The 15,751-nt window shown below is 45.2% G+C and overlaps 1 protein-coding gene across 2 annotated transcripts in view; it reads left to right on the top strand.

Annotated features, from left to right (window-relative positions):
• Nucleotides 1-15,751, top strand: part of LOC144099173 (iron-sulfur clusters transporter ABCB7, mitochondrial-like) — a 38,874-nt gene that overhangs the window by 5,771 nt on the left and 17,352 nt on the right. For both annotated transcript variants that reach the window (XM_077632303.1, XM_077632304.1), the window contains 6 exons: nucleotides 2,387-2,468; nucleotides 6,890-6,978; nucleotides 8,347-8,434; nucleotides 9,376-9,550; nucleotides 12,498-12,655; nucleotides 15,137-15,300. In XM_077632303.1, coding sequence (XP_077488429.1) covers nucleotides 2,387-2,468; nucleotides 6,890-6,978; nucleotides 8,347-8,434; nucleotides 9,376-9,550; nucleotides 12,498-12,655; nucleotides 15,137-15,300 — 756 coding nt within the window. The remainder of the gene's footprint in view (nucleotides 1-2,386; nucleotides 2,469-6,889; nucleotides 6,979-8,346; nucleotides 8,435-9,375; nucleotides 9,551-12,497; nucleotides 12,656-15,136; nucleotides 15,301-15,751) is intronic.

Genomic DNA, 15,751 nt, shown 5'->3' on the forward strand with positions numbered 1-15,751 from the left:
CCCAGTGCTTTATTGCATGCATACTATCGGGAGCTACGGAGCAGAACTCCTGCATAATTGTGAGGGCTTGCCACATACTTCACGGTGTGAAGCAATCGAGCTCCACTGCTACTGCGTCGCACCCATAGTAAACGGCACTGTCGCATATGAGGAGGTTTCACCGCACAAACGGCTTGTGACGAGCACGCAGTTTCGGCGCACTGGAAGAAAAGAAATATACAGATGCAAGCAAAGGAAACTGCTCAGCAGTGCCAAAGCAGTGAGAAAAATTATGAGATCACTGTGGCACCCGGATTGGACAAATGCCTAAGCATTGACGCCTCCTCGCCCCTCTTTGCCCTTGTATGCCTGAATTAATCAGGTTCCATCATTGCCCATTTTGAGTTTTCAAACTTGGCGCCGCGTTTCGTTTTCAATTTTGGCGCCAGGCTTCGCTCTGTCCACACTTCCGGTTTTTCAAATTTTGTGCCGCTTTTGTCCAGCCCTCTCCACTTTTTGGACATTTTTGGCTCTAATTAATTACCTCATTAACTCACCTTAACCATTTTGTCACTTGCACATCCTCTTTCGATGCTCTATCCGACGATACCATTCTTTTTCCAATCTACCAACTAGTTCCTCCGTTATAGGACAGAGATTATCTAGTCCATGCCGAAACCGCCTACATAGCCATACAATGCTTACACATTAAAAAAAAGGGGAGGGAACACCAGCAGTGCATCAATCAGCATCTGAAACTGTGCTCAGCTGGGTTAGGTTGGCTGGCTGATGCTGGCTGGTTGAATCGCCGTTGCTACTGTCGCTGCGGGCTGGCGCAAAGCTCAGAAAAGCAAAACCAAAACTAAGCGATCATAGCTATCATCGACTGGGCCATCCGTTTGTTGTCACAGCTGCATTGTGCGCACATCAGGTGTATGCAAGGGACTCTGCAACATAGAACTTGTGTTTTGGGTAGGGCTATTTCAATGATCTCTTGCCGCCCCGGTCATGCCTGGATGCAGCTTCCCTTTAACGTTTGCAAGACCCGTAGTGTATAAATTCGCAGGCGTCTGACATCATAGACTTACATGGCCATTCCTGAGGACCGAGCCAGCAGGTCGAATTATCCGGATTTACGAATTAACGGGGGCCGAATTAATGAGCTTTACTGTATAACGGTTGGTGCTCAGAGTGAATGCATGCCTACGAGTAATGTGCACGCAGTAGTTGGCCTAATAATAGCAACCCACAATCTGCTGCCGAAGCACTCGACTCCTATGTGGCAGCACTGAGTTAGGACCTCACTGAATTAGTTGCACTTTTTTCTGTGACAAAACACTTAGGGGAACACTTAAGTTCCGCCTTAAGAGTATGATGCAATAGAGTTAATGAGTTCCCATAGTGTCCTGGGGACCTCCTACCTCTCAAGGAGTCGTCCTGGGGACCTCTTAGGGCCTTACAGACCTTAAAGTTCTGATTAAAATCATTCTCTACTAGTTTACATTCATAGATATTGGGGAGTTCTCATACCATAACTGGCGCAGTGGTGCAGCAGTTAAGCAATGTGCCATTGCCTCGACGGGTGGCTGTTTTAAGCACAGCCATTGATGTGGCTTGTGAGACCCAGGTTGCTCTTCCCAAGCTCCCAGAGTGGCCATATGTAGTGCAGTGGGCAAATTTGCACCTGCCCACAACAGGACCCTTAACGCTGTTGTGTTGAAAATTGCGTCCTTCATGCTGTCTTATTTTAGTGTGTTACCACTAGAGCTTCCACTTAGCCATTGTCTGTGAGGTCCCTCTGTGTGCCTACCAGGTTGTGGGCAGCCTGCCCTAGTTGGCCCACCTGCCTCCTAGGTGTCCCCCCTCACCCTAGGTAGCAGGTGGGCCACCTTCGTAGCGTGACCCTGTGATGTCATCAAAACCTGCCCACCGAATTGCGAGCAAGCTGCCCACCGTGGCAGGGTGCAGTTCAGTTATTGAATGCCGCGAGAGGTTGCTCGGGAAGGACAACCTGGATCTTGCAAGCCCCACCGGTGACAGCACCTGCCATCGCAGGGCAGTAGCACATCGCTTAACCACTTCACCACTGCGCCAGGAGTGGTATGAGGACTCACCGCGATCTGTGATTGTAAATTAGAGAATGTAAATGTAGTGACCAATTCTGTATAAATGGGCATTAACCCATTATTGCTATCCCTTGTCCCTTCAGTTTTAGTGTGTTAGCACTGAGGGCACCGCTCACCGATTTCGCCATTCTTTGTCTAAAGCCCTCTTGACCTTGAAAGCCGAGCCTCGAACAGAAACCGAAACCAAAGTGAAAACTGAAGTGCTAGTGCACCCACAAATTCGCATTTGGCCTAACCATGCTAAATCGGCCTTCATTTTCTTTACTTTCTTCTCCTTCCAGGGGCATCAACTTCGTCCTTACTGCTTTGGTGTTCAACATTGTGCCAACCATCTTCGAAGTGGCACTTGTCAGCTCTGTATTAGTAAGCCTTTCTGGATCTTTCAGTTATCTTCATTGTAACTCTCTTTTTCTTTTTCAGGCTTTCAGTGCTCTATTTTGAGAAAGAATAGCCATACGTACGGTAGCTTAACTGCTAGGTTCACCTTTTGAGAGCTTCCTTGAATAAGCCTGAGTTCTGGGTATTTCATAGAAGAGTAGTTTTGACTGTGCTCAAAGATGACTGTGCCGTTCTTGCTCATAAATCACAGTAGCTCATGTTTAGACGCAGCAGTCAGTAATGTCATTTTTATAGGCAGAATAAAAGCAGCCTATTGCGTTTGCAGCCTGCACTTGAGTTCCATGTTTTATTGCCTGGTGTGATAAAAATGTCTTTTTTTGCAGGATGAAACTGTGCTGCTAAATCTTTGCCTTCCATATTTAATTAAGTCTCCTTTCAACAAGTTATCAAAGAATTGTCAGTGTACCATGTTTACTCGTGTAATTAATACGTTTGCATAATGAACACACCCCCTACTTTGGCTGTCAAGAAGTGAAATTTATTTTTCTCGTATAATAAGCACACCCCTTAAAGGGAAGCTGAAGCACTTTTCTAAAAAAATTTGTTCTCTGCGTCATTTTATATAGCGTTTAGTCCGCTGAAAAAGAATATCTAATTCAAAAAGAGCGGAAATAAATGCAAAAAGCTGTTATTTAGAAGAAAGCACGCCCCATTGCCTCAGGGCGCCAAGCGAACGCCGCTCTTGCCCGCGATTGGCCGTGACTGTCATGACGTTATCCACGGGGATCTCCGGCCGGCACCGACGGCATTGCTGCATAGTGCATTGCTTCAGCTGGCTTTTAAGGACGACGTTTTGGAAATTATGGATAATTCAAGCAGTGTTGAACAGTTTGGACTTTCGCCATTCATGTTTGAGCCATCAGCAGGTTCAGAAAACGCCGGAACCAACGACGCCGCGGAGTGCGCCGGCAGCGATAATCAAGTCGTGACATTTTCTCGTGTTCGAAATCTCGACTGGATGGATGGATGGATGGATGACAGCTTTTATTTCCATCAGAAATGGAGACCCCTTACTACTCACCGCCCTCGGCACGCACGCCCGGAGGGCGGGGGTCGGAGCCTCCGTGACTAAAGGCTAACAAAGAGATTTTATCTCTTCACGGCCTCAGCCGCCAGGCGGATTGGCTTGTTTCTGCCGAGTGGGTCCTTCGCTGTACAGCAGGGGTTCCCAGCTTTCTCTGCTATCAATATCTTCGCCGACTCCGGGGTAGTCAGCGCATTCCCATATTTTTTGCTTCCGGGTAACCGTGGAACCGCCGGACTGTCGGAACCTGGACGAGCACGCGCATACCTATTCTGAAATCGTTGAGAACCACAGACTAAACAGAAAACTGGTGCCACCGCCGGATAAGAAGCTAAGTAATAGAGAAGCGACAGCATGGCGGCGCCTGCAAGCCGGAAATTTCATTAACCTAGTATGGGCCTTTCACGTCCTACCAGAGTAACACGAAAACTAAATCTTGACTGATACGTATGTTTTGCGTAGGTGCATGCGTGTGCATATCTTTTGAGTAGGTGCATGTGCAAGTGGAAATGAAAAAGAAGGAAATTGCGGCGAAACGTTATGTACCGCTGGTGCATAAAAGCCTAGCCACCAATGTCTTGCCGGCGACGGTCTGTGTGTCTTCTCCTGGTCCTCCGACTTTTTTTTTTTGCTGGTTTTTTTCTCTAGACCAGCTTGTTGTACCGCCTGTAAACATGATCTAATTCAGATCACCGGCATGCTTACACGAGCCGCGCGAGGTAAAGCATTTGTTTGTTCATTTATTCATAGTTACTTGACTAATTACTCCTGAAAGCCTCTTAGAACTACAAAAGAATGCCAAACTGGATGAGTTGGAGTGGGTTCATTGCTGTACTGCAGCGCGAAGAAACGAGGCGACTGGGAGGAAGCTCCCGTGTTGTGCGCTTTCCTTCTGTCGCATGTTCGGGCTGCTGTTCAACCATGAAACTTCTGCACTTACCCACGTGCGTTTTTTTTTTTTTGCATGCTGAACACGCTTTTGAAGAATAATTATGGCTACGTTTCGGAGCTCGCAGTGCTGCTGATCAAAACTAGTGTGCTGCGAGATATATTTGCTGCTGTTGAATATGGTGATAACCAGCAGAACTACTTGTGGATGATATACATGTATGCGTACCGCGGCTCGACAACTTTGCCGTTCTGACTCAAGGACAAATTAACATGAATTCTGGCGCCATTGTCGATCGTCAGCCATGACCAAGTGCTCATGAATGCAAATGTTTGCTTTGCTTAAGTATACTAGGCTTATATAATTGCTTTTTTGTTCAGTTAGGTACAGCTGTGTTTGCTGCGCGCTGTTGAAAGATTGAGAGAATTGCTTGTTCTGCCATAAGGTGCAAACAATCGGGAAAAAGCAAAAAGGCGCACAGTGTGTAACGAACTCAAAAGAGTTCTAGACTGTGTGCCTTAAAGACAGTGCTGGAAGTGGCCTTTGCTTAGTATGGATGTGAATCAGCTGCAAAAGGCAAAGAGTTTACAAACAGGAAAGAAAATAATATAACGAAAAGAGAAATACTGACGCACATATTTTGTGCAGGCATTTTCGGTATGCTGCGTACCACCAGATTGCCTGGTTAACGTGGAAAAGGCTGGGGGAGAACAACCGACGGATTCTACCAAGCTATGTGCTGAGCGCTGTTCGAAAGAAGTACCATACCAAAACTGGTTTATATACATACGGGCTTCAAGCATTACATGGAATGCCCGAACGAGAGAAAGTAAACGGCACTGGCAGAAGATTACGTTGATCTGTGGTTCGCCAAAGCGCGGGCCGCAGCGAAGCAAGCGCAGCCGGACGGCTGGCCGACTCTCCGTGAATGGCGTCACTTCCGCCAGTTCTCCCTCTCTGCTGTCCCCCCAACTGGCGCTTCCGGAAGCGCCGAGGGCGTGCCGGCAGCAGGTTTTTAAGAAGCGATTGCAGCTCAGTTTGCGGGCAGAATTTGGAAAAAATTTACACACATGATTTTCAAGATCCTTTCTTCCCAACCACAGCGTTTCATGCGATTTGAAAACCGTTTCAGCTTCCCTTTAAATTTGGCTTGCCATTTTGTGATGATGATACTGACTGCTAGCAGGTGCTTTGTTTTGAACACCAAAATAACTATGCAGTACTATGAAGCGGCTTTTGTCGAACGTTAAGACTTCTGTACCTTTCCCAATGAGACGAAGAGCCAATTGAAATGTTCCACTAGCCAATGAAAATCGCGCCTCAAGAATGGTTTCTGTCTTTGATCCACTTATAAAGGACTGTAGCAGCTTGTTGCGATGGAGCTTTGTGCTGAGTGATGTGAGTTGGACTGGAGAGAACTCTCATTGTGCTATCTTTGCTCAGCATTATGTGCTGCTACGTGAGTTAAATGTGTGGGTTGGAGGCAAGAACATAGAAACCATGTCGAAGAGTCTATTTTGTTTTATTTACAAGGTGGGTCGTAGCAGATGAAGGCTTTTACAGTTTCATTTTTTTTCTGAATACTGTACTCTGCATAACGAACGCGCCTGCCAAATTTTCCTGGATTTTTTCGGGAAAAAATGCGTTTGTTATGCGGTAAATAGATTTATGTCTTTATTTAAGTGTTGAGAATGAAGTAGTGTACATAGAAGCTAAGATGATTTGAATGCTTGATGCTGATTATAAAACCAAGGGGCACTTATCAGACTAAAGAAGGTGCTTTTCAAAGCTCCCATCTTATTATTCAATCATATGAAGAACTCTCAGCAAAAAAGTGGGTATCACAATTGAATTTTCTCCATGTGCAAAGGTAAGTATAATGCAAGCCTCAAATCATATTCAGAACTCATCTCGCATTTTGTTCAGTACCAAAGTATTATTAATATAGCATGAATGTCGTGGATAGTTTGAAGTCGTTTTATAATATGTATGTTTTTTTAATTTCCTGAAGGCCTAAACTTCCCCTCACATTATAACTTGTGGGCACGTTGTATATATTCATGCTAATGTGGTTATAACTATACCTAACGTTGGTATGGCAGTGTGGCTACAGAGACAACGGTCCAGTGGCCTACCAGCTGTACACTGTACGTTGATCGCATTAAAGGAGAATTGTTTTCTTGGTACATTCGCTTGGGTAGGAAGGCTTAGAGCGTTCTTGTGAGAGCTTTATAGGGATTGTTTAATAATAAACAGCATCACTATCATATTGTGTCACAACCAGAAACTCCTGCTTTGGCCTTACGGGTGGTGTGAATATAATCCGTATGAATCGGAGATCGGAAGGGTAGGATGTGATAGTAGTTTTTTGCTGCTTCCTATTTTTTTGTTCCAGACTTTACTGTTTATTAGTTAGTAGTTGTGCAGTCTGTATACAGCTTTGGTGTGAGTGTTTTTATTGTATCTTTTCAGTATTACAAGTGTGGAGGGAAGTTTGCTGCAGTGACACTAGGGTGTATTGGGACATACAGCATCTTCACATTTGCAATCACTCATTGGAGGTAAGCAGGTGTGGCCTCTTGCTTTATATGAAGCGCAGGTTCAGCAAACAAGAATGCCTGTTCATTAGCTTTAGAAAGCTTTGTGCGAGCTCTGTTTATTTTAGCCACATTTGGTGTTTTCTCTTGAAACCAAAGTTTCGGATAGGAGGAATTATAGTGGACGACATCTGCTCTTGGTGCCAACTAAATCTTTCCATGCTCCTTTATTCCAGTTTAGCTGGAGCTCTAGCACCTGGCCAAGTCATCACTCAACATTGTTGGCATACACTCAGCTAGTTCCACAGAATGGAACAGTGTCTCGCAAATACTAGTGTAAGGCACCGCTGTGCTTTTTAAAGTTGACTGAGGATCTTCCACAGAGTTTACTCATTACCAAGGGAACTGGAGTCACCGTTCCTTGGTGCTTTTGCAAAGGGGAAAGACCATGCGAACAGTCACGATGGCAGTTTTTCTGCGCTAAAAGCTGTGCCTGGCATAAGTGCTCAAGGCAAGCAGTCCAGTATATTAGGGAGGACACCTTGTGCATGTCTTGATGGCAGGCTCAGTGCAGTTAGCACAGGCAGGCACTTCTGTTTGCATGGTCTCTCAATTTTTTGTCACACCTGTACACACCTTTAGTGGCTGTTTCACCAGTGAAGCAGGTACTGTCTGAGACTTCAGTTTTTATTGCAAAAATGTGCTGCAGGCCAATGCAGTTTTGTCTTTTGTTAATTATGTGCAACCTTAAAGCTGAGCAGAATGCATCCTATGCCTTGTGTACAAGCACAGCTTTGTTTTTAAAGAAGTGGAATTTATTGAATTCTGGTAGCATTCACTTTAGAGGTCATTTATTTCCACTTTTGGGCTTCCAACTTGCTCATTTGCCAAGTTTAACCAAAGGTGACAAACTGTTGCCATGGTTTGATGAGCAGTGTTGTGGAATACCTCAATCTCACCTGACTGAATGGAACTTTTACCACTGAGCATGAAATAAGATTGCAGCTTTCATTGCTGTACATTGTGGAAAAGAGAAGAATGAGCGGGCTCTGTTTTTTGTTCACCCGTGGCAGCCCTGTTGGATTAAAAGTAGTGAACGATGAAGTTTAGACTATTAAGGTGTTCTAAATAGCAGCAGTTGTTGCTAATGGATTGCTGAATACCAGTTTACTGTTACCATTAGCGTGTCTAAATGTAGGGACAGAACTCTGAATGGAGACGATATACAGAACATAGTTGAGAGCCCGACCATTTTTTTTCTCTGATTGTCTCTAAAGAGCAGTGTGCATTGAAAGGGTTTGAAAGCTGAAGGGTTTTGTTAACTTGCTCTGAGCTCTTGTGTATTAGAAGGTCGCTTAGGAGTATGACTTGTGTTCTGATTTCTTCCAACAGGACAAAGTTCCGCATACAGATGAACAAAGCAGAAAACCTAGCCGGAGCACAGTCGATCGACTCTCTCATAAACTACGAGACAGTGAAGGTGAGTTCGGGTACTGGATGCCGCTGATTTGCGTTATGTATGCATTCATTTTGTTCGTCAGTCAGTTTTAGTCAAAATAATACCTGGTTGTCCAAAAGGGCCCGGTTATACCTTTTCTATCAAGAGTTGCAACCTATGACCAGTTTTAAAAATTTACCAGGCAAATTCCGGTTGCGTGTAAGGGCCACACTTCATCAAATTTTCAAAAAAAGAAATAGCGGGGGCCCTTAAGCATGTATATACACATTAAAGCATCACCACACCAAGAGAGACAAATGGACAAAAAAAAACGGTCGCAGAATGTACCTTCGTCCTTCGATAAAAAATAGCTTCATTATGTGTCTTTCCGAGCAATATTTCTGGAAGCATAATACTAGTCTCATTCTCATTGTTTTCCAGACATGCCACATATGCACATCAGTCTCTGGCCCAGTGATCAGTCACTAGCAGATGAGAGTGTACAGGCTGTTCACAGTTTTTCTGGTTGAATCTTTTCACAGTGTCCTCCGTTTCTACAGTAGTGAAACAGGCATACTAACAGGCTGCCGTCTCCTGCCACCTTGTTTTATTTTTTCGAGCACTGCATCATTCACCATTGTTCATTGTTTCAGTTCATTCGATATTAAAGCGCAGTTTTCAATGATTAATTTTGTGCTCATGTTCAAAAGCACACTGTTTGCACCCTCTGGCCATCACAACTGGGATAAAATTTCAGTGGTTTCAATTTAATGGTGTCATTAAAATGCTTGTCATCCTGCTACCAATATGTTAGCAGTATTAATTCAGTCTTTCTGCATTTTTAGCAGTCGTCATGTGACTTCAGTTTTTGTGTTAGTGACACATAAGCAGGCAAACTCTGAGGAGTGTTGCATTAATCGTATTGTTGACTTTTATAGTACAGTATGCTGTACACAATTCTCTTTTTTTTTATTATTATGCAGTACTTCAACAATGAAAAGTATGAGGTGCAAAACTACGACAGGCTGCTTGCCCAGTACCAGGAGGCATCCCTGAAGACAACCACCAGCTTGGCGCTGCTCAACTTTGGGCAGAACGCCATTTTTAGTGCATCGCTCTCGGCGATCATGCTGCTGGCTAGCCAGAACATCCTGAATGGTGAGTCCTCGTCTTGTGGTGGCTCTAAAACGTGGTTGCTGAAAGGCTGAACACAAATGCACAATTGTGATTGTTGGCTACAACATGCAGTTTACAATGGAATGATATGAATGAACCGTGACACTTGGAGTATTATGTGTGTATTTAGTGCTATGCGATCCCTCTTTGAATGGATTTCTCTGAGAATAAGCTTTCAAATGAAAGCGGTGAGAGCAGAGGGGCTATTAAGTTGTTTTTGAGCATCTCACACTGATTTCACTGAAGGCCACACACCTCTATTATTGTGGTTAGTATGTTTAGTTTCCGAAAAAAAATATTTGATGGCTTTTTTTTTTTCAAGCCTATGCTTTATTAATTGCGAAGATAGTATTTAGGTGTTCATTGCCATATCAAACTTCACTATACTAGCAGATTTATGGTGAAAACTATTAGTCTGCATGGCTTGGCACCAAAAATGCTCCATGAACTCCCGAGAGTTCATGTAGCATGTTTGGTGCCCTTTTCTCATCTCTCAACATGGTGCATGCATACACAGCACAGTTACAACCTCTTCGAGATTCACAGTGCTGCCATGTGCTTTATTTATCAAGAAAACCCTTGCAACCAGTGCTGGTGAATTACCGTACTTGGGCTCCTGCTATTCGGGTCAAACAAGCAGTAGGTTGCTTATAGTACATGGACGATTATACCATAAATGCTGCTGGGTTAGAACATTTGTGGAAAAGCTGAGGCGCAGTAGTGTCAACATTGTGACACACAGCCACCATTGTCTTGTATTTGCCAGCAAAAGGGTTGTTTTTGAACTAGCCATTTCCTTGAATGCAGCTTGATGCAGTTATAATGTACCACATTTACTCAAATCTAGGCCGACCCCCTAAAGTCCAAAGCCAAAAAAATATATATATATATTACCTCGAATGTAGGCCGAACAAAAAAAAGCGAGGACAGCGTCCAAAAAATGCAAACAGCATTTATTGAATCTGAACATGCAGAGCTCATTCAGTGTCGTTGTCGCTGCTAGACTCGTCGCTGTGTTCCTTGTCACTGTCACTTTCAAACAGTGCACTATCTTCGGCACCATCAAGCGCATTAGATATGCTGCACTTTGTTAAGGTGCGCACGATCAAAGTACCTGGGATGTCGTGCCACGCTGCAGCTACCCAGCCCACCAGCTGCGATAGCGATGCACGTTTAATGCGGCCCTTGCCGTTAGCATGTGGTCTTCGTCAGTCAACCAATCCGTGTAATATTTCCGCATATGATCCTTGAAAGGTTTGTTGATGCAGACATCAAGTGGCTGCAACTGGCCCGTCATGCCGCCCGGTATGACAGCGAGGTCCGTTTTCGCTTGGGCAGGCACAGCCTTCACGTTGTCGGTCAAGTGCCCACGGTAAGAGTCGACTACAAGGAGCAAGTTCTTTATCAAAAGGGCTCCTGGACGCCGTCGCCACACAATCTTAACCCACTCTTCCACCATCGCACCCGTCATCCACCCGTTCTGATTTGCCCGCACAATGACATTTCTTGGGAAAGTTTCTCGAGCAGGCAGTGTTTTCCTTTTAAATATCATATAAGGAGGGAGTTTATGTCCATCAGCTGTGCAGCACAGCATCACAGTTGCGTGCTGCTTCTCGTAGCCCGCAGAGCGCACCTTCACCTCCTTGTCACCCTTTTCATTCACATTGTACGCCATTGGCATATCAAAGTACACAGCCGTCTGGTCGGCGTTGCCAATTTGCCTGCCGCTTCTCTCTTTCGCAGCACGGAGCACTGAAAAGCTATCAGCTTCTCTTCGAAATCGCTTGGCAGCTTCTGGGTGATTGAAGTGCGACGGCGGAGGCTGAAGCCGAAGCGCTTCATGAATTTCTGAAGCCAGCCTCGGCTGGCTTTGAAATCCTTTGGTGTTAGGCCTCGCTCTCTCGAAAGTTCCCTAGCTTTCGCTTGGAGCACCTCTGTTATCACTGGAAGGGCAGCTGCTTTCCTCTGCGTCCGAACAAAGTCGGCCAAAACTGTCTCCACTTCGTGGTGATGGCCTTTCTTTGGTCCGCTAAATGCCATCCTCGTTGCGGCGCACGCAAAAAGCTGCTGTCGTCCCCTCCAACGACGGACGTTTTTCTCATCGACGCCGAAGTCCCGCCCGGCTTGAAGGTTCGACGATGCCTCTGCAGCTATCACAACTTTTCGCTTGAAAGCGACACTGTAGTGGCGTCTCCTGCTTGATGCCATCGCGATAACACCACGCCGCACACCGATACAGCCGACATGGCACAGGTCAAAATGGTGACCTCGCTTGTGTACAGTTGGCTACTGGCATGGCTAGTAGTGACTGCGATACTGACTTTTCTAGATGGCGCTAGCTATGCACCACATCTAGCAGTTTCAATGAAAAAATGGCGCGTTTTTTAAAATCCTTGAATCTAAGCCGACCCTAGAGTTTGGAATATGATTGTTTGAAAAAAACTATCGGCCTATATTTGAATAAATACGGTACTACCCTTGCCATTTTCAAATTCCACACAAAATATCTTGCATATTTACTCATTTGTAATTTACTCATTTGTAATTTAAAGTGGTGTAGTGCAGAATGATTGTGGACATAAGTTGCATTGGATTTTTATTCGTGTGTTAATAATTAATTATGAAGGTGATCACTTGCTTGCCTCTACTATGTGCTTAACTTTTCAGCAGTAGTATTTGGCATACTATGTCATGTTAACTTTCCTTGGGCAGCACCAGTCATTCAAAGATGCCATACAAAGCAGGGAGCGTGTGCCCTGTTTTGAACTTTGGTATACTGTCTCTTTAGGAAGACACCGAATTCTAACACTATCTATTTCAATTCAGATATGTGAGCTGGGAATGAACACCTCCTGAGCTCTTTCTATTGAGGCATCACTGAGCAGTGTGCACACAAACACTGTCCCCGTAATCTTTGAACTTGTCGCAGGCACAATGACAGTGGGTGACCTGGTAATGGTGAATGGGCTGCTGTTCCAGCTTTCGCTGCCGTTAAACTTCCTTGGCTCTGTATACCGAGAAGTGAAGCAGTCACTGATCGACATGCAGACCATGTTTGTTCTCATGAAGATCCAGACACCTATCCGGGTGAGTAGCCTCTTGGTTAAAGGAATGCCTTTGAGTGTTTATAGCAAAAACTGTGGCATGGACAATTCCGTGGTGTACGCCGTCAACGTCGTGTACCATCAACGGTGTAGCATGTCAACATCCGGTTGCTTGACCAGTGACGTGACGGTCACATACTTCACATGAACAGAGTCGGGCACTTGACTGTGCGTGCATTGTGATCGTAGCAGTAGGCCGGGTTACTGCAAAATGTCTTTAGGTCTTAAATTTATTGTAGACTAAAACATTAGTGAAAGACATGCAGCACAGTCAACTTTTCCTGAGTCAGCGTGTTACGCAGCTGAGCATAAACACTTGGCAATTTCTTGTTTGGCAGCTGTGTGCATTGTGCAATGCCTTTATGCCTTTTACAGTGAATCTATGAGCTGTGTATAATGGGTGTACAAGAATGGAGTCGAGGACTGCTAAAGTCTAAATCAAACTTTCCCATTCCTTTGCCTAATACCTACACAGTTAATAATACTATCATTGAAACTGCAGCGTTGGTAAAATACCTCGGGCTAAATTTTAGCTCTAATCTATCCTGGAGCACTCATATTGAACTGATCACTAGCAAAGCCTTAAAAAAACTTGGTCTTCTTAAACGCCGACTGCACCAAGCCAACCAGGACACAAAACTACACGCATTCAACATGCTAATCAGGCCTGCAATAGAATACGTGTCAGTGATCTGGAACCCTCATTATACCTATCTTATTAACATGTTGGAATCTATACAAAACAAGGCTGCTCGATTCATCCTTTTCCGTTACTCTCGGTATCAAAGTGTAACAGCACTGAAGATATCGCTCCATCTCCCGCCTCTTCATGCGCAGAAAATTCAGCCGTTTATCTTTTTTCCATACTCTCTACCGCAGCAACACACCGTTTGCAAGTTCACATCTCCTCCCGGCACTACACACATCAGCTCGTATAGATCATATGAAGAAGACTAAACCCATTTTCGCTCGGACGGAACGATACAAATACTCACCTTTGGTCCTGGCTATTGAAGAGTGGAATGCGCTTCCTTCTAGCATTGCGGCTCCTGCTGGAACATCATCATTTCAAACAGCTCTTTGGTCATACTTAGAAAATTCGAAAGTAGAATGATGTGCATTTTGTTTTTCGTTTTCTTCAGTGTATGTGTGTCGGCCGTAACGTTCCGTGAAATGTTAGATGCCATGTTTTGTAACTTCTGAAGTAGGGATTTTTGTTTTGTTTTGTGGGATTTGCTACATGTGCATTTTTAAAGTACCTGTTCCTAGCCATTTTTTTTATTTCTGTGTTCAGCCATTTATATTCTGTGCCTTGTATTTGTTAAGTTTTCTTTGATGAATCCGTCCCCTATGTAATGCCCGCATTGGGCTCTTACGGTATTGAAATAAATAAATAAATTTATTTTCACTCTCTCTTGGTAGCTTTGCATGACATCATTGTGAGTTGCTCCGGTGCAACTTCACCTGAAAGTATGTGTGGCACTAACTGTTACTCGCTGAAATGGCTCATTGGCTATGGCACTGGAGTGACGTGCCCAAGGTCACAGTATTGAATCCTGGCTGCAGTAGCCACATTTCATTAATGGCAGAGGGCGAAAAATTGATGCTGGTTGCGTAATTCTTGAAATTCAGTGATTGCTAGCACAGATGTTATTAACTTCTATTGAACATCTGCCCCTTTTAGCCTTGATCCCTTCCTTCATGGCAAGATACAAATGTTCAACTACTGCACAACTGCTGCTGTGCCTTTCCTTTCCTTTTAATGCCTACGCAGAAGTCGGAACAGAAATGTCCTTGGGCAACACATTTGCGGGCAGCATCCTGGGAGCATGCATGCTCCCTCTGGTCAGCACACCATGCATGTTTGTGGCCTTCCACCTGCATGCAGCATCTGAAAGGAATTTCGAAGGGTTTGGTGGCATCCCGCGTGTCCCACAGAATCAGGACAAATGTTCCACAGGGTGTAAGCTGCGTGCAGGGGGTGGTCACATGGTTTCAAATGAACACACACCACACTAGAAGAAGATGAAGGTAGTGCTAGGCATTTGTGTGTGGCCAGGTACTCCCCTCCCTGCATAGCCTTAACTGCCTCCCCCTCGCTTATGGTTCGCCTCAGCCCCTTTGTCTCTCCTCCCCTGCTAGCCTTAGCTGGCAGTGCGGACCCGTGCTCACGCATAGCAATGGCTGTGCTCATCCTCTCCCACCCGTGGTACAGACCGCTTTGAGGCGGTGTCCACCTTCTCCGTGCATCCTTTTCGAGTTTGCCAGATACAGCTCTCACTGTGAAACACCCATGTGCTGAGCGATGTTGTATGCCTGAAAGAACCCCAAGTGCTTGAAATTTGTCCAGGCTACTTCAATATAGTGACTGCCTCTCTCCCCTCATTTCACCTCCTCCTCCAGCCTTTCACTCAAGTCAAGGTTCAGGCATCCTCTAACCAGTGTCTGCACCTTTTGCTCGCAGTCTATGCCTGGCGCTCCACTGCTGGTAGTCAGTCCCACCACAGCCACTGTGGACTTTGAGGATGTGTCGTTCGGCTACGTCGAGGGGCAGCCCATCCTGAGAGGGCTCAGCTTCTCCATCCCTGCCGGCAAGAAGGTGGCCTTGGTTGGCGGCAGTGGCACAGGGTGTGTAAGCATGTTACCAAAGTACTACAGTAACTTATCTTTATTTTGGGGGCACCTGAATAAAGGGAGTTGAAAAACGGGAGGTTTATAACTTGGCCTACTTTCTTAATCACAGCTAGGAGTACACAGTGTGTGGATATGAGCTGGTTTCTCGCGTCCTCATTTCTGTTCCCATAACCGCTCTTCCCAATAACGGCACTAAGACAGCACTATCCTACCCGCCGTGGTGGCTCAGTGGTTAGGGCGCTCGGCTACTGAGACCGGTTTGAATCCGGCTACAGCGAGCATGTTTCAATGGAGGTGAAATGCAAAAGGCACCTATGTGCTGTGTGATGTCAGTGCATGTTAAAGATCTTCAGGTAGTCCAAATTGTTCTGAAGCCCTCCACTACAGCGCCTCTTTCTTCCTTTCTTGTTCCACTCCCTTCTTTGTCCTTTCCACTGTGGGGCAG

The sequence above is a fragment of the Amblyomma americanum genome, chromosome 7 (assembly GCF_052857255.1).
Source record: "Amblyomma americanum isolate KBUSLIRL-KWMA chromosome 7, ASM5285725v1, whole genome shotgun sequence".
Classification (NCBI taxonomy): Eukaryota; Metazoa; Arthropoda; class Arachnida; order Ixodida; family Ixodidae; genus Amblyomma; species Amblyomma americanum.